The sequence below is a fragment of the Mercenaria mercenaria genome, chromosome 2 (genome assembly GCF_021730395.1).
Source record: "Mercenaria mercenaria strain notata chromosome 2, MADL_Memer_1, whole genome shotgun sequence".
Lineage (NCBI taxonomy): Eukaryota > Metazoa > Mollusca > Bivalvia > Venerida > Veneridae > Mercenaria > Mercenaria mercenaria.
The window spans coordinates 96,155,181-96,175,652 of NC_069362.1; the positions used below are offsets into that span (position 1 = coordinate 96,155,181).

At 35.4% G+C, this 20,472-nt stretch overlaps 1 protein-coding gene across 1 annotated transcript; it reads right to left on the reverse strand.

The window, feature by feature from the left end:
- Positions 1 to 928: 928 nt before the first annotated feature.
- Positions 929 to 19,347, reverse strand: LOC123564645 (uncharacterized). The gene is made up of 16 exons (XM_045358369.2): positions 19,289 to 19,347; positions 18,595 to 18,694; positions 14,978 to 15,099; positions 14,590 to 14,684; positions 13,091 to 13,296; positions 12,294 to 12,460; positions 11,556 to 11,671; positions 10,843 to 10,914; positions 10,449 to 10,553; positions 9,524 to 9,682; positions 6,740 to 6,824; positions 6,158 to 6,335; positions 3,667 to 3,846; positions 2,463 to 2,632; positions 1,837 to 1,941; positions 929 to 1,246 (listed from the first exon to the last, which is right to left on the reverse strand). Exons 1-16 carry the CDS (start codon positions 19,289 to 19,291, stop codon positions 1,004 to 1,006), a joined length of 2,106 nt encoding a protein of 701 aa, XP_045214304.2. The 5' UTR covers positions 19,292 to 19,347; the 3' UTR covers positions 929 to 1,003.
- Between the last annotated feature and the right edge of the window lie 1,125 nt (positions 19,348 to 20,472).

Genomic DNA, 20,472 nt, shown 5'->3' on the forward strand with positions numbered 1-20,472 from the left:
AGAATGTTTAGTTGATGTCAGAGAGTTGAAACTGGCAGCATGTTCGGTTGATGACAGAAATGTAGAAACTGGTTGTATGTTCAGCCGATGGCGAAGACTATATAAACTGATAACAGGTGCACCCAAAGTAAAGATATTGCGCGGAAAATATTTTGTTAGCCATCAGTAACAATGATCTTGATCCCAGCAACTCCAAATGCATTGCATCTGTTATCTCCACCTAAGCTACCCACACACCAAGTTTTATCACCCTATCTACAAGCCGAAAGGGGCCATAGCCCCTGTAAAATATGATGAACTGTAACCAAAATCGAACTTGGCCTGCAATCTATTCATCCTTTTAGAATTCAACGAATGGTTATCGACACTTTGCTGAATTGTATACCGAAAAGGGGCAATAATTCTTCCAAAACTTGATGGTTTGTAACTGAAATCAAACATAGTCTGCATTATAGAGTAATGTACTTTCTACCAAAAATACATTCGATACAATCATCCTTTCAAGAGCTATAAAACGGACATCGATATAGTTGAAAAGGGGAAAGAACTCTGGCTGATAATTGTGCATAATAACCAAAGTCATCCTCCGCTTTTATCTTTGCAATCATATAGGACAATTACTTCCTGTTCTGATACGGTTGCGATGAATAGTGTATTACGTTGCTTCAAGTGCAACTTTCACACAGTTGCACGTATTTTCCTGGAAGTTGATTCGACAGCGACTGTGATTTTATATTGTTTGTTTCGCTTGGTTTAACGCCGTTAGATACTACTATTTCTTTTATACTAATTAGTAAAGTAACCTTCCAGTCCCCAGGGAAGTTATTTAACATAAGCATTTCCTTCTCTGGAAACATTGAAAAAGTCCCGAAATGAACCTAAGATGTTGGACATAGCTTGTAGGTTTGTCAGATTACCAAAAAACGACTGCCTTTTTTATTTTTTTTTATTTCTAATCAGAAAAGCTGTATAAATTTATATCAGCAAATCACATTTTAATTGTTCAGTGGTCCAGTGTAAGATGTGTGTCATGCCCATCCCAGCACCTGGCCATGCCGTCGCAGGACACCATGATGTAGTTGCCATGGCTGTCCATTTTGATATCTACGCTGTGCTGATGCCCGTTTTCAATGCTGGTAAGTAGACCCTTAATGGTGTGACCTTTCTTCATATCGTCAATGTCATACTGATGAATGATCAGATCGTGATCGTGGAGTCCGGGAGGGTCACGTGTTGTTGGTGCGACCTACGTTTAAATATAAAATCATGGTTTAAGCCAATTCGGCAATTAAGCGATTTCGATATAACAGAACATCGCACTTAAGGCAATGGTTCCATAATGATAATAGGCAAATCATGTTTTCCGGCTCCGTATGCGATTTCGACATTCTCTAGATTTTACGGAAACCCACGTGCACGCTAAGCTATATTTACGTCGGAAGAGTGTCGAATCGCCTAACGAATTCACGTAATCACACGGAAATTACCGAGTATTACCGAGTATTATTACTGGTCATACCCATGATATTGGAGTTCGACGTTAACAAGTTCGAGTATAAGAAATAAACAGCTATGTGGTGCTTCATAAAAAATTCCAAAGAGTAGCATCGTCACAAATGGTATTACGTACAGTATGAATTTGGAAGTCTCAAGTCCCTGGTTCGGCAGAAAATCTTTTCCTGTATGTTATTTTCTGTCCGTAACAGCACAGTATCAAATTCTGTTTAGCAACTACTTGTCACAAACAAAAACCATTAATTTATACATGTATACTGATCTGAATGCTACTCAAATCGTAGAGGTAAACGTAAATATAATGTAATAATATATAAGTACCTTCAGAAGATGTTCTTGTTCGTTGTAAAGGGTGTTTGCCTTAGAGACGGTGGTTGGTATTTCCTCAAACAAGGAAGAATATGTCGGCATTTTCATAACCATGTCCTATATATGTATGCAAAGATGAAGAACCAAATTAGTAACGCAGTTATTCTCAGGATAAACAGGGTTTCCGCAATATAAATTTTAGATTTTTATACACTGATGTTATTTTGTTTTTCTTGAAACGAATTTATGATCCTAGTAAAATGCAATCGTTGGTGTAGTTTCTGTAATTCGACAATGTGTTTGTTAAACCATGTTTTGTATATTGCAATTCTAACATGAGTACCAGATCTTGTCAGTAGTTTTAATTATCCCATGTCATGCTGGACACGGTTGATCTTGCACCATGTAGTCATGTCAGCTGCACATCCTGCAGTCGACATGACTCATGTGATCTAATTTGTAGTCCATTTGTTTACAGAATGGTGTGTCAATGAAGAGACAGTTTATAAATGCTGGGTAAGGGTTAAGAGGTAGCACGTAAGGACACATTAGACGACCCTTCCACTAAGCTGTGAAATCACCGTATGCCGTTAGCAGTTTGATGAGTCCTATCAACTCTTCAACAGAAATGTCTTTACCTTGAGGGCGTCAAGTTCTTTCCTTGTTTCTTGACCATCAGAATGAAGCGGCATGATTGGATAACGTGTTCTTACTTTTCCTACCCCTTCAATACTCGGGAGGACGATACGGTTCCCTGAGGCAACAGTCTTTCGAACCACGCCATTTCTGTCGAGAACTCCCACTGATCCTGTTACATTAAAATATGAGTTATGACCTTAGAACTGTTCATTGTCCCGTAAGGTAAAATACTAAAATGTGAGGTTCAGGTAACCTAATAAACCCTATTACTACCCTGTTTTTATCGCCGATCCAAAGTTTGCGCTAAAAAGAGACGTTTTGCTGGACATCATTACGAAGTGAACTGAGTAAGTTATAGAGTTGTAGAGATGTATATGTATCAATAAAATCACAAAATCACTATCCAAATTATAAGAACGCTCATAAATGAGTAACTACTAAAACGTGCCTACCTATCGACTTACACTTTGTTGGGTTTTAAAGCTGATTTACAGATTTAACTGGACGTTAATGTATATTCGGTCCAAGCTACTGTCTAAAAACAAGGCGTCATGAAATAATTAATCACAATCTTCCATATAGAGATCTTATCAAAATAAACTCACTAAATCTCTAGACAAAATACTGTGGATTTATTTAGTAAAATTTGATTGATGCTGAATTTCTCCTGTGTTATTTTTTTTTAAAATGAACCCGTATCAGTTTAAATAAAAATGAATCAAGATTAGCTGTACGGAACACTTATTCTGTACATTATCATATATAGATTTGTTTGTATTGGGTTTAACGCAGTTTTCCTTCGTAACGGCGGATAGTTAACATAACCAGTGTTCCTGGATTCTGTACCAGTGCAAACCTGTTCTCCACAAGTAACTGTCAACTTTCCCATAGCAGGGAGGACGAATGATTTCAGACACAATGTCTTTTATCAAATCGTCACTGAGAACATTCGCCTCGCCCGAGGATCCGTAGATCTGCGCTCTCCCTACTGAGCTAAGCAGACGGGCTATCACGTATAGAATAATGATTATAATAATATTTATAACCCAATAATGGCTAAGAAGTAAATTTATATTATGCCCTGTTAACCTCCTTTAAGACGAAAATCTGCAACAGTATCTTTTTGGTTACTTGCATTTAAAAATACATTTCCATGTGAACCAACAATTGAAAAAATGTTCGTCGTTAAATGTGCGTACGTACCTTTGGCAGTGTCAGCTCTGTCAGCACCGACAGCCTTGGTGCTAGAAAACAATTCCACGGGAGTTCGGTAGAAAGCCTTTCCGTGGGTGCCATTATATGCCTTCTCAGGGGTGGAGCCACCGTTACGTGTACCATTAGGACCATGAGTGACAGGGAAAATAGATGGACCCTTTGAGGCAGCTGTAAGGAATATAACTGGAAATTTCTGAGATGCTCTTGAGTGTCTCCCACCTAACTAAGAGACCTGTACTGGTTCTTCCCAGGAAAGACGGCTTCGCGTGTATCGGAGCTACACACCGGGTCTGTCTATTCACAAAGGGCTGGGCTAAGTTAGCCGAACAGGCCTGTATCTAAAATGATTTCTCTCTATCTGTTCTGGGGGCTTCATCTCACTCTGTCCCTCTGGTCAGATCGCTCTGTGTCTGTACTAGTAGAGGATGTATTTCGCGCCCTGTGTGGCTGCGTTTGCTATATGTAAAGCGCCTTTGAACGTGTTTATCATGAAAAGGGCGCTATATAAGTCTGGTATGATAATAATAATAATAATAATAATAATAATAATAGTAAAAGACATCTGTTATAGTACTGTTATAGTAAATAAAACAGTCCTGCTTAACGGAACTGAGTTTTGCAATATGAGCAAATTGATCGAAATGTCACTCTAGACGACTTTGAGCAACCATTCTAAACGACCTTGAGCAGTCATGCTAAACGTCCTTGGGCAATCATTCTAAACGACCTTGAGCAATCATTCTAAGCGAACTTGAGCAATCATTATAAACGACTTTGAACAATCATTCTAAACGACCTTGAGCAATCACTCTAAACGACCTTGAGCAATCATTCTAAGCGAACTTGAGCGATCACTCTAAACGACCTTGGGCAATCATTCTAAACAAAACATCAATACATAGATATAAGTTAATGTGAGAAATTTAAAAAACTGATAATAGAGTACGGGGAATAGCAGTATTGGGTGGGGGGGGGGGGGGGGGGGTGAGTGTGTAAAAACATTTGGAAGTAGCGGGCGGAGGTGGGGGTTATGAGGAATACTGAAACAACATATTGATATGTGAGATATAAGATAAAATTAATTGCTAGAAAAATGTAAAAAAGTCATTTTATTTGGGGAGGGATGGGTGAGAAGAGGGATGAGGGTAGGTTGAGACAAGTGGGTGTATGAGGGAATGTAAGAAACAATATCAGGTATAAGTTAGTGTGAGGAATGTACTTAAAGTGGGCGAATGTGAAACATGTGAGTGTCTGCCCCTTACTACGATGAATCCTTATGTAAGGTTTGAAAACTAAAGGGACAGAAGTTAAGAAGATATAGAGAAATTAAGATGCTTGTCATAAAACTGTAATCTGAATGTAACAGTGACGACGATGCCGATGTCAGGGCGAGTACAATAGCTCTCCTTATTCTACAAATACTAGTAGATGAGGTGAACAAGTATAATGATACTGATCATGGATTATGCAATAATATGAATAATGCTTTTGAATAAAACGAGTCTGAATATGCACAGAGCATATGTTTCTTTCAGACAGAAATAGTTTTCACCAAATAAACGCAAGATGCGTAGCTATGACCACAAATGAAAGATATGAAAAAGACTCTTCATTTCGTTTCGCGTCTATTCAATGGTTTTAATCCATTTTTAGCGATATGGCCCCACGCAACCAGTAGAACACATACATTTCACTGTTTTATGTTTTAAGTCGATAGGATGTGATCAATTTTCAAATTAATTTAATCTATATATCCTGCTTTTTTATTTCGTGTAATAAGACTATGCCAATGTTAAAAAAACGTTTTCCAAGTATTTATTTTAACTTGATAATCGGTCTGTAGAATTCAGTTGTAGCGGAACAGTTTAGCCTTTAGCCTGCTGGTGGCAAGTGATTCTGCCTTTGCGACCAGTGCAGAGCAAGATCAGCCTGCACATCCGTGCAGTCTGATAATGGTCTGCGCTGTTCGCTATTCAGTCAGTAAATTTTCAGACAACACCCCTACAAATAATAAATGGTATTGCCCAAATTGAATGATGGACCAGTCCATTTTAGAAACTTAGCAGGGTAAGGGTTAAACGCTTAATATCACAGCACACAAGTACATCCTTGAGAAAGACCACTTGTGAATATATACCACTCGGCTGTATATACTGCTAGTTTCATTTTCGATAGTTGCAGTGTATTTTACTTTCTAAATACAGACCGGCTCCTGCTGGCGGCAAGTGATTCTGCCTTTGCGACCAGTGCAGACCAAGACGGACGTGCAGGCTGATCATGGTCTGCACTGTTTGCTATTCAGTCAGTAATTTTCAGTGAACACCCCTTCCAATAATAAATAGTGTTGCCTAAATTGAATGATGGTACAGTTCATTGTAGAAATTTAGCAAGGTAAAACTTGCCCTTATAGATAGACTTGTCTTATGTAAAGGTTTTGATTGACTTATTGTTTTCTTTTATAGGAAGTTTATACACATACCGACATGATGGAGGTTGTAGGGATTCCATTTAAGCAGAGGCGTCAAGTAGATAACCTCGAGAGGCACTGCCCATGTGTATCTTTCTTGTACCGACTTGCACGTCTTGACTCTGTGATGACCTTGGCGTTCAGTGTGACAAGTCGTTACCGACAGCCCTGATATCTTTGGATTTGTAGTCTAATAACAAGAAAGAAAGGCAGAGATTAAAATTAAGTAAGTGATCTTTTAGACGAAGTCAATAAGATCCTGAAGCATTTGAATTTAAGCCTTTTGCTCCATCGTGAGCGTTTATTGAAATTATTTAATATAGATATTAATACTTAAATTATTTATAAAGGTCGTCACTGAAAGTTCTCATGACTACTGATTTTCAGTCAAAATGAGAAAGTAATAGCAGTTAATAAACAGTGACCTTGTTTCAGGAGAAACAATGAGAACACATTTGATATCATCCATTGCGGATAATGGATCCAGCCGTGTGGCAGAATAACTTGTATAGTGAGATATGTCCTAGATTTTCCACTGAAGGATGGCAAATCATTATTCTATGATCTACGGTTACACTCACAACTGAAACTCACCTGTGCAGCAAACATGTTTGGATCTGAGAAGCCTCTGTGTACAATTTTATTGCCCATGGCATCCTTCTCAATGACTTTGTAATATCTAAACAAAGAAAAAATAGCGTTCTTCTTACTGACTGAATTTACAGATGAACTGGTCAACAGTATTTCCGATCACAAATATACCGATTTAATTATGCTTGACTCCAGTAAAGCTTTTGACAAGGTGATTCACCACAAACGTCTTTTTTAACATTTGTCCACAAGTCGTCAAATATTTTTGACGCATTTCTTGTCAACAGAAGCCAGTCTGTAGTCATTGCAGTGAGATACCGGCCATATCAGACTCAGATTTTCGGCCTCTGTACTTTCTTATTTATATAAACGATCTTCCGTCCTCTATCAAGTCACAAATATTCCTTACCTTACCTTAATTTTAACCCTTTTAATAACAGCAAACCCATACGAGATAGAAATATTGGAAAATGAGTGAGACACACAGTTTAATCCTTCATCACAAAAAGTAAAAATCAGTGTCATAATATATCTTTTCCATGGCCAAACTTTCCAGGGCAAAATGTTTTGGCTCTAGAATACCAACAGATAAAATCACCCGCTTCACTAGATTATCATCAGATGCAAGCAAAACTCTCGGCTTTAAAAGGAACATCACATCATGTAACGATTTACTCAAACCCCTTACATATTAACTCCTTGTCTGTCCTTAACTTGAAGACTGGATTGGAGCTCCATTGAACACGAAGAATCCCATCTCTAATGTTTTACTAAAAGTCTACAAATTCTTGTAAGACCCAACTGACTGAATAAGCAGATATTAATCTGATCAGCAATATTTCCAGGCAATAACAATCTGATTTAATTCTGCTTGACTACAGTAAAGCTGTTGACAAAGTAATTCACCACACTTCAAAATTATGATATTTGCCAACAAGTCGTCAGATGGTTCTGACGCATTTCTTCTCAACAGAAATCAACAAGATATTTCCCGGTGTTTCAGTCATGCAAGAAAGACTGGGTTGACGCTCCCTTTATAACACAGATGCCTAGATCCTCATCTCGTAATGTATAACAAACCATACCACCAGCTAGGTGCTATCAATTCAAAACCCACTTAGATTAAACAGAAAAACGCACCTTCCTAGCTTCAGGAAAGCACAGGTCACCTCTGATTATCATGAATTATCCTTTCCTCACTCAGCCTGCCTGGCCGTATTCTTACTATCCCTGACCTTGATGCTTTGAAGATGGCTGTGACAGCAAACCATTATTTGACCAAACAGCAACATTTTCATCTTTTAAAATTTCCTCTTTTCTTCACCTTTTCACATGCTCTTGTCATTGTTAAAATAACCATTTTATCTGATGTTCGACCCGTCAGCCTTTTTGCATGCACTGCAACCTCTGTACTTGACCAGCATTCATTAATTTAACACGTTAGAAGGGTAATTGATTTACATAACTACATACATTTATATTTTAGTGTTAATGTCTTTCATGATATACAAACATATCTGGATGTATGCAAAGAAGAAATATATTTGGAATGTCTGATTTTCCATTGACATCCATTTTATTTACAGATGGAAAATTGATTAAACATATTGTTCTAAGTTAATGAACTTATAAAACACTAATGTAAATTCGTATAAATTTCATGCAGCACTATAAATTTAATATCAAAATACTCTTAGATAAATGTTGAAAATGTATATAACTCCAAGAAACAGTGTTGTCTGATTTTCGAAGTGTTCATTTGCCATGTAACTACTGTGTAACATCATCATAGTCAATATCAACATTGTATATGTCATGTGCAATCACTAAAATGCCATATACAATGTACATGATAACATACTGTTCCGTGGCAATTAGATCTCTATCGATGGCAAATACTATATACTAATACAATAATAGGATATATTCTGTACATGGCAAAATATCTTACCGACATCTAATTTTTATTTACCGCATTAAGCTGTAATTTTCGTAATCTTAAATATATGCTATACAATCTTATAAAATACTGCATATTTTATTGAATATCTTTAATAATTACCTATGATAAGGAGGAGTAATTTTCACCATGGGATCGGTGTTAAATTAATTGTCATACAATCTCATAAACTGCTACATGTTTCATTGAATGTACCTTTACACTTTGATAACAGCTGTATCTACTCCCCTCATGAAAGCCGCGGAAACATGTCGTAAAAAGTACATTTGTTATTGAATGTCTTTGAATATTACCTGTTATAATGAGCTGTATTTACACCCGCCATTGGATCAGTGGGGGCATGAAAGTCATACAATCTCATAACATACTAAATACGGTGACTGCCGTTAAGCATTACCCGTGATAATGAGCTGTATTAACATCCGCCATTGGATAAGTAGAGGCTTGAATGTCACACAATCCCGTAACATACTACATAATTATGTTACTTAATGTCTTTAAACGTTTTCTGTGATAATGAGGTGTATTAACATCCACCATTGGATCAGTGGGGGCATGAAAGTCATACAATCTCATAACATACCACATACGTCGATTGCCGTTAAGCATTACCTATGATAATGAGCTGTATTAACATCCGCCATTGGATCAGTAGAGGCGTGAATGTCACACAACCTCGTAACATACTACATAATTATGTTACTGAATATCTTTGAATATTACCTGTGATAATGAGGTGTATCAACATCCACCACTGGATCAGTGGGGGGATGAAAGTCATACAATCTCATAACATACCACATACGTCGATTGCCGTTAAACATTACCTATGATAATGAGCTGTATTAACTTTCACCATTGGATCGGTGTTAGATCTGATGTCATACAAAGTCAGTCCGAGGGCGTCATCGTCGATTGTCACTCCGTAGTTATCCTTGCCTGGAATCTGATACATCAATTCATCGAGAAGACCCCAGTGGTAGCTCCTGAATTTTCAATTTGATAAGCACATTTCCACATTTGATCAATTTCATTACATAATTTAATACGCGTCTGAGTTTTAGAATAATGAAACTGCGGATGTTGAAAGTAATTATGAACATTAATATGTAGCTAACTTTGACCTCCTAAAATTCATTTTTTCGTCCGCGTAGTCACCAACACGAAGAAACATTCCATGTTCACGGTTTTGTTGACGTGCTAATAACTACAGAAATAAGATAATAGCAGAAAATACGAAATGGCATTAATCAGACACAAGAGGTAAACAGTATAATCATTCTTGTTCATTTAGATTTTCAGTTCTTCAATTTAGTTCAGATGGCATAAATGAGTCTTATCAAATAGTCGTATTATCACTTGATAGAGAAAATGAAGTGACCGCCCACTTTAGCTCAATAGGGATATTGCAGATCTACGGATCGCGTGGCGTATGTTCTACGTGACGATATGATAAATGACATTGTGTCTGAAATGGTTCGTCCTCCACCTCTGATTCATGTGGGGGAAGTCGTATGTTCTACGTGACGATATGATAAATGACATTGTGTCTGAAATGGTTCGTCCTCCATCTCTGATTCATGTGGGGGAAGTTGGCAGTTACTTGCGGAGAACAGGTCTGTACTGGTACAGAATCCAGGACCACATGTAAGGCCTGCCGTAACATAACTGAAATACTGTTGACAAAAATCCAAAATAAACAAACAAACAAATGAAAGAAGTAAAAGTAAACATATTTTAAACAGATATAACCTTTCTCTCTTGAGATCCCTTGCGCTTCTTGGAATTCTTTCACGTAGAGAATATCTCGCCAAGCGTGTCTCGTTAACCTTTTCCATCGGTATTTTACGCTGCATTCTGGTAAAACATAACAGGTACATGGTGGGTATTATTTATAAAGTAACGGCTAACTATCTAGCAGTAGGAAACAGTATTGCATTTGTATCTAAGTAAGTTTAAATTAAAAAATAATTTGTAATTCTTTAATGCTTACATAACTGGTTTGAATTTTAATCAGAAAATTGTTCCACTTCTATTATTCTTCAAGAAGCAGTTAAAGAAATCCAGTTGGTGCTTTTTTCGTGATATTCATTCATTTTATACAGAACGAAGAAACTAAATAACACAGTGTCTTATTCCGGTATACCTAGTTTCTAAGTCATCTTCAAGCTTGAACACACTGGTTGGCAGATCGTCCTTTAATGGATGACAAACAATTCTTAAAAAAAGAGTTAATACATTATTTAATTTGAATGAAACATGCATTTCTTCACTAAATTTATAAATCTAACGTCCTCGATTTCTGTTATTGTACCTATTAACATGTTTTGCTCTTGTAATGATCAAAGAATTAAACAGAAGCTACACCTTTAATAACAATATTCGAATGCCTTGCAATAAATATAGATATGTTAAACAGAAACATGAATTGTCCATAAATGACAGAATTTTGCTATATGCAGAGCTTCTTAATTGTCCCTGTATGGTTATTTTTCGGCCACGTCACAACTATCACAAGTACCCTTTTTCCTGTATGGTATCTGTTACTCACTCCAGTCTATTAAATATGTACAACTATGAAGTTTTGTTTAAAAATACAGTACAAGTGGCATTAACAGACCACATAAGGGAAAGGCAAGAGTGGTCTCTTAACACAAATGATATCTCAGTACAACATTATTTGTTCTTTGACAACATAAGAGGGAACTGAAAAAAGTGGTCTTTTAATGCGAGTGGTCTCTTAGTAGACGTGGTCTATTGAGCAAGTTTGACCGGAATTTGATCTGAACAACTCATACAGATTCGAAAAGCCATCAAAATTGTCTCTTGTAATTATAATCAGTTAGACATCAAACGAACCTGTAGTTCCACTGGGCATATTCCGGTGTACCATTGATAACATTCATGATTGTTGTTGGTAGATAAGCAAAGTTTTCAAGGTTGCTTTTGCCCCCTGAGTATGAGGTGAAACGAACCTAAGTAAAATGTAAAGCACTTAATCACCTTTATTAAAAACAGTGTATGGAATTATCTGTAAATCGTGCCAAAAATTCAGTTTGCTACACAAATCAATCAGGTAATTGAGGACATAACATAGAATAATACACGTTTTTGTGTATTTAAGTCTGCAGAAGCCAGAGGGATTGCTGGCTCATGGTCATTTCCATAACCCAAGGGCTTCTGCAGTCGTTAATGCACAAAACAAACGTGTAATGACGCTTTTCTTGCTTAGGACCTCACACAAAGGATAAACGCATTATTTTTTAAAGGTGATGTCTGCGTTCTTCCGGCGCAATTCCCGTCGAATAGACAGCGCCTGATATCATATTGGTAAGACACTCTGTTGAAAAAAAAATCTTATGATTCCTCTCCTGACTGTAAGAGAAAATTTATACACGAAAACCTGAGTTATAATGTTTTTCTTCTTTCAATTTATGGTTACGTGTATAATGCCAAGGAAAACATATATACTGTTTGTCTTGTGAATATTTTCTACTTAAGCAGAGATTGTGTTGTTGTTTCATAATATAATACATTTTTACTCACTTGTAAGGAACAATTTAGCATTATGTGATGTACAAACAAAAATGAACACACCTTGTCTTGAAGGTCAAACCAGCTGGACGCGTCAATGAAATGCCTGTCACTGAAGAAAGGCTCCTCAAGAGTCTTGGTATTGGTAGTCCAGCCACCTTCCATGTAGCACAACACCGGTTTAAAGTAATTCCTGTAGTCACGATGTGAATGATCCTGGTTCTTAAAGGCTTTTACAGAATGTGAAAATCATTTTAAAATATAAATACCTTTACATGAGTGACATTTAATGTATAATGCAATTTACATATATCCTGCAACTGCCTGCACAAATAAGAACGTTATTCTTGTGAGACTTTCGCTGATTAATTAAAAGTTTAATTTCACAACATCGAGGCGAGCTTAATTTGATAACAATACTATTAAAGCTACTCGCCGGCAGTTTGGGTGAAATTTATTCATCATGTACATTCTCGCCAAGTTTTGCATAAAATGTATATATGACACTGAAAAATGATAAAGTGGGTGAAAATAAACGTCGGATATTGGTACAAATGCAAGAAGCATATAAATTATCTCAAAAGCGTTGCACCTGTTTACTACCTTCTGCACAATATTTGTGGTTACTTATAAGAATATCTTGCAAACATCTTATGTCAATAAATCTGTACCACCAGTTACTTTCAGAGTACTCACTTTTTATGTATTTTTGAGAGAAATTATTTTTCTCCTTAAATGTGTGGGTTAGTCCCCTTAAAGCAGCACGACATATTACAAAAGTAAAGCTGATGTAAATATAATTTATTTAATATGTGATGCAAAACACTAACACAAAAGAATGCCTTTTGCAATTTTCTTACCTTTGAACCATTCTTTCATTTCTGCAACTTGTTCAGGAACAGTTTGCTTGGCAAGAACTGCTGGTGGTACTTCAGGGTATGGTATGTCTATCACTTTATTGTAAGTCTTGTCGTTGGCCACAGGCATGCGCAGTCGGTAGTCATTATGGCGTGTACGGAATTCAACACCATTTAGAACAAAATTCAGTTCACCCATACCAACAGTCCTGGAATGTATCAAAATCATGATTATAGACATGCAGTATGAAATGGTTAAATTTCATTTTGGATGTATTTTGTAACATTTTTGTTGAAAAAAATTAAAGGAAAGGTTTTTTTAGGGAAGTAAAACTCATTTTCAGTATGAATAACAGAACCAGGTCGCTGCATTTTAATTTTGATGTTATGCCACAGAAAACAAATGTGACAGGAAAATATCGCCCTCAAATAGATACATGATCTCTATTTTTTACGTCATTTATTGTACAGAAGCGTAGCCCCTTGTTGCAGTCCTTTTCGGGAATTTCATGTATATATCAGTACAGTGACACTAAATTTTTTATTAACATACATTTTATATGTTGTTCAATTTTCATGTTAAACAGCTCTTTCTTTCTATGATTTGGTTTTGTTTGATTTTTTCTTCTCAAAATATTGGGCTAACCATTAAACTCATCTGAGAAAAATTAATGTGTGATTGCGGTCCTGAAATGGAAGATGCAGAACGCTGTTTCTACAAATGAACCCGCTATTCATATATAAGAAGAACATTTTACGAAAACTAGAACAGTTTACCATTAAGTTAATGCTACAATTTTTACTGAATTTCAAAAATATAAAAACACAGATCGTTTCGATAGTACTTCATAATGTAATGTCTTATCATTTTCTTAATTAGGGACAAGACGTCTATGTAAATCCCATGTCCTCTTTTAAGTTTCTTAATTTTGCACAAGCTTCTTGCTTATTTATGGTAGACACCCGGGGATATGGAACATTTCTTCGTTATTATAGTTATCATTATCATTATTGTGATCATTATTTACTATTGCTAGTGCTTGCATTATATAATAATAATAATTTTTATTTTTTTCATGATCATAATTTATAGATATTATTATTGCAATACTGACAAGCTTGAGGAATGTAGAATATAAAAAAGCACTCGTTCATTTATCATCTGTCATTAATTTTACGCACTTGAGAAAGACTGAAATCTAATGCCTAACCCGTTTGCATTTGTTACTCATTATGCAGATGTGCTGTTTATTAGTATGTGTTAGAAGCAAAATGTGATTTATCATTGAACGACAACTCTGTGAAAGAGATGGCAGTGATCTAGATTGTTCGTTAAAAAACTCGTTATTATAAGGTCTGACGCAAAAAAAAATCAATATATTAAGTAAATACAGAACGTTTCAAGTCCGTCGCCAGAACATGTAAACACATTGTTACCACATTAGAAATAAAGAACAACAATTAGCGCATTGCATTGAAATGAAAAAATATATTTCACACACCTTTCGTTACTTGAATGTTCGTGCATTCCGGCTACACTACTACCTGCAAAACCTGCTGTATAGTAAGGCCGGGTGCCAGCCATATTGTTTCGTACCTAACATGAAAAATAAAACATCAGTACTGAAAGAAAATAACATTAAAATATATATCGTTTTCAGTGTTACCGTAGTGAAGATATAAGTTTAGTCGTACCAGTTACTATTTAATAAGAGTACACTATCGGTCGTGTGACATAGTTCTGCTATATACCATTCCGATGTAATGTAAAGGTTAATAACTCTGTGTCGTGAAATTTGCAAGTCAATTTGCACTTGCTCTATCGTGCAATATCTCCGTTGCTGAACTCGCGCATATTTCTAAACACATATGTTTTGTTTGGTAAAATACCTGTTTAAGACCAGAGCTACCATCAGATCTGATCCTCTCCTCTACAAATGTCTGCTGCAACATCACTTGACGTGTCAAATCCTCAATCTGTCTTTTATTGACGGCATTTTCAGCCAGTAATTCTGGATAATAGAACAAAAATAATTTCTTTACAGTTCTGGACAATGTAACACAGATGTTATTTTTGGAATTTTAGATAATATAATGGAATTCTGGATAATATAATATCGATATTTTCTTTGGAACTCTTGAAAATATAACTGAATTCTGGATAATATAATATCGATATTTTCTTTGGAATTCTTGAAAATATAACTGAATTTTGGATCATATAAACAAATATTACTTTTGGATTCGTAATAGTACAACACTGATATTTTCTTATGAATCCCAGATAACAAAAGAAGACTATCCAAACCAAGCCTAGTAAAATCTTTATGTAAAGTGTTCAAAAGATAACACTTTTGGATTAACTTGCCATTTTTATGCCAAACAAAAACAAACACTTTTACAATTATTAAACTAAAACATCCATGCACTGATGATGGAGACCAAATCAAATGAACTTTCAATGATGGACATATTGTAAAAATATCTTTATCAGGAATGGCGGCGAATACAAAAGATCAAATACTTAGATCTCTTTTTGTGAAATTCAAACGTTTCTCGAATATGACGTCTTTAGTACACTTTCTATATCAAATATATTGATACTATATTTACGCATCAACTCTGCATGTTTTGAAATGTCCGAAACATAAGCACTCCATTTGGTAAATAATACAGCGTCAAAGAAAATTTCAAGATATTTACTATGTGTTCAGTTGAAACATTTAAATATAACCGAGAGAAATCGACGCAAAAATGTATAGGGCGAATGGGTCATAGGATGGATAAGTACTTTTGTCTGAGCTTCAGTTACGCAAGGCTTGTGAAGGTTTGGGTTCGTAATATATATATAAAGCCTGTATCTAATTTTGAGCGAGATTTAATATTTACAGAACAAATGCATTTTTCCGTATGACTACGTAATAAAATATTGCTCCATTCTATTTTTGAATCAGCATTTTTTTTTACCTTTGTTTAGTATCATCATTTTAAATAAAAGCTGATATTGTGCATGTTTATTATATGATATGATTGTTTATTTTCAATATTCCATTAGGCCAAATGCCCCATGAGGACATATAACATGATATATGGCAAGACAGTGTACAACATATAGATCTACATGCAATTGAAGTTGATGTGCAGAGAAGGTTAACAATACATGACTAATAAAATAAATATTATCGAAATTTACAAAACCATGCGTTTTACAAACCACACAATGTTATGATAAATTTTCAGACGAGTTTTGTATGAAGTTTATTTTTTTATGAAGTTTAATGTTTTTTGAAGATCTATGTGTATATTTAAGCAGAGTTTGAGATTTTTGTATTCATTTTATCGTAGGCATCTAGGTCAAAATCAGTCCGATAAGCGCAGCGTGGTTTACTGATGTTCTGGTAAAGTTGGTCACCTTATTTCTTGTTTAGGCCATACGATTAGTTAGTCACCTGTCTTATCTGGCATTGTACTTAAACAGCGTATTTACATATATGTAAGATCGTGTAACCTTTGTCTCAAATGAATAAATTTTTCTGATGCACTTTTCCTACCTACAGTCAGCGTTAAGGAAGATAAGACGTAACTGTACTAGGTTTTGACACGAAATGACTTTGATAAGGAACCGCTTAATTAGTAACTTTACCGTCGCTAGAATTTAAGTGTTTTGATCTTGCAAACAAAACTAGGTGTCATATATTACCAAGCTCAATATATCCAATTCACTTGTTACCAGTATTTACTAGTATCAATTACATCAACACATAACCGAAAATATCTGCACACGGTCCTTGTATACGTATTCCTGTAAGTTTATTGTCGTCGCAGATTAGTTGCATTACAATAAAATTAAAAATACCTCATACGCACTGTTGGAAACTGAGCTTAACAGTTGGGCTCTTTTGGGTACATGTATTTACGTAAATGCAATTTTAGGTATACATATGTATCCAGTATGAATAAAGGAAAGGCGTACGCCAATAGTTTTCATTTCATTCTGCATTTATCAAAACACACATTTGCTATTTGATAGATTTTTTTATGACAAGCTGTTTTTCTATTGATTCGGTAACTACAGAGAATGTTGATGGTACTTAGTTTCAGATGATAAATAGATCTTTACATGGCAAGAGAAATCAGGCATCATATATTTAAAAGATAGCATTGAAAAGTGATAGCTCTTTGTTTTAAGAGAGAGCACATTTTTCTAAGAAATATGTCTTAATTTAAGAGCTATCTGTGTAAGCTGAAGTGGTTTGACATCCATTACCGTATACTGCAATCTTTAATACAAAAAATGATATCTCTTTATAGAAAAAGAGCGGTCTGTCAGAGCACAGAGACACAGATAACACTCTAACTAAACATATATCGCTATGAAATAAACTTCTCCTGCAGTCACTGGATAAATAGTAAAACGTGTTGCTGTATTTTTTTCCAGTATGGATATAACCAATAAGCCACAATACAATCGAAAACGTCAATACAGTGCATCCGGGGTTGTATAACTATTTCTACTTAAAATAGGTTTAAATTCATTTAAGAAGCATAATGTACGGAAGAGCATTAGTGCCAGTTGTATTTTATTTATTAACTCGAAAATTCGAGTTACTAAGTCGAAATCTCAAGTTCCTAAGTCGAAATTTCGAGTTAATAACACGAAATTTCGACTTCGTATCTTGCCTTTTTATCCGCATAATTGAACGTCTGTCCGTCTATCAAAGGCAAAAAATGTAGTGGACGACTTTTGACTCTTCGAATTGGAATCATCTATCTACACATCTATATATTGTACCCAACATGTAGCGACTTGAACATAATACTACCATACATCAATGTATGACCTACCCCATAGTCTCTAGACATATATAGTATGTTCAGGTGGCAGGGGCTCTAACTAGGTCAAAAACCATCCTGATATGGTCAAAATAGTGAAATTTTCTAAGTTTGTTTACTTCCCGGTCACTTATGACCACTCCTCAAAATCTAGATCTATCCAGGTGCCTAATCTTGGCAAGACTCATTACTACAGGTTCATGTAGGGTATGTCTATATTTCCTTGCCATATGGACTCAAAGTAGGTCGGAACCCTTCCAGACTTAAACATGGTTTTGCGCGTGTGTGTATGCTTATTGTTCGTCTTGTCCTTATGTGTTGGCTTTGTGTGTGTGTTGTTCGTTTTGTCCTGATGTGTAAGCTTTGAGTGTGTGTGTGGTGCACGCGTTTGCGTGCTGGGGGTTCGTTTTGAGGAGGCTGCGCTTTTGGTGCGTGGCACTCCCTGTTTGATATTTTTCTTTGTTTTAAATAGTGATATTTTTAAGAGCAAACGCTGCCCGGTCATCTTAATCATATGACCCTGTAGGGCTACCCGATGGATACACCAGGTACCTAATTTCGAGTTAATAAATAACATACACCTGGCACTTATGCTCTTCCGTAATAATGTCATCTTAGAAAAAAATATGAAATAACATTTGTCTTCATTTTATTTTAACAATTTGTTGATTTACCTTGAATATTCTCATGGTCCGTTTTGGGTTTTACTGTGGTTGTTTGATGCTGTGCGCATTGCACAGCCACACAAAGTGCGAGCAAGCTGAAAACACGCAGCTGAAATAAAAAGTGGTTCTATTGTATTTGTTTTGTGTATACAGTTGTACAAAATCCTGACCGCTCATTCGTCAGACATTTAGACATATCATCACCTCGTCTTGAATTTTTTATACCAGGGATTGCAACTCTTTTCATCCGAATCATTTTGATAAAAACAAAATAAAAGTTGGTTCTTAATTTTTGTCAAAATTGCGTTAGATTTTTTTTTTAAATATTTGCGGTCTTAATGCCATTCACTACATAAGTCACGTGGGCTTCATCATGGAATGAAAATATATTAGTTGTCAAGTGCAGAACCATCAGTGAAACGATGTGGTCGCGGTTACTATTGCTTTGGAGTGTAAACAATATTGCTTTCCAAATGATGAGTACATTATTATCAGATATGTCAATGATTAGCTTTAAAAGTGATAGTTTTTTGCTTTTACACTGATACAATATAGTAAAATGTTAAACATATATTCAACAAACTTTAGTTAACTAATTTTATCAAAAAAAAAAAAAAAAAAAAACAAAACAAAACAAAAAAAACAAATAAAATAAAATAAAAAAAAAATGCGCAGGACAGAAACTAGCAGAAAAGAGTATCACCATATCTCGATTAAGTCCGGCTTCTCTATGACTTTAACACAGTTTATGCGGCTTTATAAGAACTGATAAGGTGACCGTACCAAACACACATTCAGTTTACCTAATTTAACGGACATTAAGTTCAAGGTTTCACATGCTATATCAGAATATTTCTGCACTTGGGTTAATGCAACTATAAAATAGGCTAAACATTTTAATTCTGGGAGGTGGACTTATTCCTGCATAAACCTTTTTGGTGTGGAATAAGTAGTATGTAATGAAATGAAATACAGAAAAAAATCCTCAAAAATATCATTGCACATTTCTGAAATACTGCGTCTGGAATTCTGACATTTAATACGTACGGTGACCGTTACTGCGGACCATATAGAGGATATTTGTTTGTTTTAGTGTAAGATCGAAATATATTTCACCGAGTGAATACTATAATGCAATATTTTCACGAGTGGCGCAGCCACGAGTGAAAATGTAAATTATGGTGTTCACGAGTGAAATATATTTCTATCTTGCACTGAAACAAACAAATTTTCTATTTATTTTATGCATTTTTAATGGTTTTAGCCAAATTATATTCAGTTTGCCCGCGCAACGTCGCGTGCATCGCATCATAACGTGATAATGTCGTGACGTCAGGATGTCTTTGTAGAAAAACTATAAATAGTTCTATTACGTTTTCTGATTTCTTTGACATTTTATTATGATAAAATGTAAATATTTATGATCCTTTTATTATTCTTATACATCTTTACCTTTACTGAAGAATAGTTTGCAAGGAATTTCATATCATTTATAAATCATATCATTTCGCATTCAAATGTAGTTCCGTACCAGTGAAAAATGAAAATGATATTTTCACTGTTTGAAACAGTGAAAATATCAATTTTATTTCACTGATAAATTTCAATATTTCACAGAAGAGTATAAAATAAAATGCTGTATCATTCTACTTCTGGTATACTATAACATAAATGTTTGCTTTGCATATCAGAAAACAAGGAATCGGTAAAACCGAATGATGCTCTCCAATGCATGTGCTTGTCCCAATATGGGGAATAACGTATTAAAAACCACAAAAAATGGTTGGTTGGTTGTTTTGGGTTTAACGCCGTTTTTCAACAGTATTTCAGTCATGTAACGGCGAGCAGTTAACCTAACCAGTGCCATCTGTACCAGTACAAAAGATT